The sequence below is a fragment of the Tetranychus urticae genome, chromosome 1 (genome assembly GCF_039701765.1).
Source record: "Tetranychus urticae isolate SD_2017Ah chromosome 1, NJAU_TeUrti_SD_1.0, whole genome shotgun sequence".
Classification (NCBI taxonomy): Eukaryota; Metazoa; Arthropoda; class Arachnida; order Trombidiformes; family Tetranychidae; genus Tetranychus; species Tetranychus urticae.
Window position 1 is genome coordinate 8,266,215 of NC_142958.1, and position 1,456 is coordinate 8,267,670.

Sequence of the window (1,456 nt, forward strand, 5' to 3'; positions counted from 1 at the left end):
TGTAAATGAGAGTTCCACAGAACTATGAATTTGTAATACAATAAAAGGCATAAAGTGAACAAGTTTAGTTTGAATTCAGAGAGGGGATAATTTCAGATTGTTAAAGCAATACGAATGAATGGACTGATTGAGAAAGTTTAGCTCTAAATATGATTAAATATAAGAATAAATGAAATGAAAAGTTAAAAGTTAAAGACTAAAACAATTCATAGAGCAGTTGATAGAAGACCAAAATCTCTACCCTTCAAATTGTAGGAACTTCGGATTACAAGATTGGTACATTAAAGGACGTTATCAGCCAGGGAAGAATACCATTTTTCCTTGAAGGTATTTCAATGCACGACTTCTTCAAAGGCAAAGTCAACGAAGATTATGCTGATATCTATAAACGTAGCGTTTCTGAAGGATTTGGTGAAGCCTTTCCATTAGGACCTATTCCTGTATTTGAAAAGAGCGAATTGATGGTCACTTTCCTATCAAGTGTTGGCAGAAAACTAACCCCAGTGATGAGTTCAGTATCTGGTTTTGCAAAAGCCAATCAAGAACTTTACTTCTCAGCAAAGCCTTTTCATAAATCTTTGCGAGCTATGCTTTTTAGCTACAATACATCTCAGCTCACCAGAAAGAAGCTTGATACCCAGTGAGTAAATTTATTCAATGATTCGTCATTTATTAATAGTTCCAAATATCTAACTTCGCTCATCTTAATTTTCCCAGGGATCGTCGGTTACTTCAAAGTGGAATCGTCCCAAAACTAGAAGGAGATATTTACATTGAATTTATACTTTCTTTTTATCCAACTACCTTATTCGAGTTTCACAAATCTGAAGTTCCCCGAAAAATTAATGATTTCACTTGGAAACCATTGAGTTTTAGTGGATTCTATCAGATATTTTATATTTATGTCTTAATATTGATACTGATAACACTTGTTGCACTCATTGAAATCATCATTGGTTTTTTGTTTACTTAAATTCAATGACTATTAATAAATGAAATGAAATATTAATAAAAACTATTTGTGAACAAATAGTCACCCATCGGTGACAGTTTAATACCTAAACTTTACCCTTATCTTCGGGAGAACATAGTTTAAACATTGTTAGAAATCGCGGTTACTAGAGAAAATTTTGCCACCAAGATGACTGATAAATGCAAGAATAAAATGAAATCAGAGAGCAAAATAGTTTCAGTAAATTCAAAAGAGTGCGAAACGAGGCTGATTCGTCTCTTGCCTTTGGTTTGTTTGAAGACGCGAAAGAAGGTATTTTGAGGCAGATTTCAAGCGATTACAAAACTGATTGTCTTGAGGTCTAATTGTTCAAACATATAATTGATAGCAAGTAATACAATTTAAGAGAGCTAGCAAGGTTCATAGTCAAATTGATTTTTAATAGTTTTAGTTATTCAATATTTACACTGAAATGATACATTTTGTCGTCGCACTCGATTGGAT

General features: G+C 32.8%; 1 protein-coding gene across 1 annotated transcript; it reads left to right on the forward strand.

Annotated features, from left to right (window-relative positions):
• Nucleotides 1–973, forward strand: LOC112539227 (uncharacterized). The gene is made up of 2 exons (XM_025161566.2): nt 1–640; nt 718–973. Exons 1-2 carry the CDS (start codon nt 336–338, stop codon nt 971–973), a joined length of 561 nt encoding a protein of 186 aa, XP_025017334.1. The 5' UTR covers nt 1–335.
• Nucleotides 974–1,456: the final 483 nt, after the last annotated feature.

Bases quoted from the DNA above. Each gene is read 5' to 3' on its own strand.
- LOC112539227 (XM_025161566.2), top strand. From the start codon at position 336: ATGCACGACTTCTTCAAAGGCAAAGTCAACGAAGATTATGCTGATATC. The intron at 641-717 runs GTGAGTAAATTT...TAATTTTCCCAG, and splicing joins AGAAAGAAGCTTGATACCCA to GGATCGTCGGTTACTTCAAA.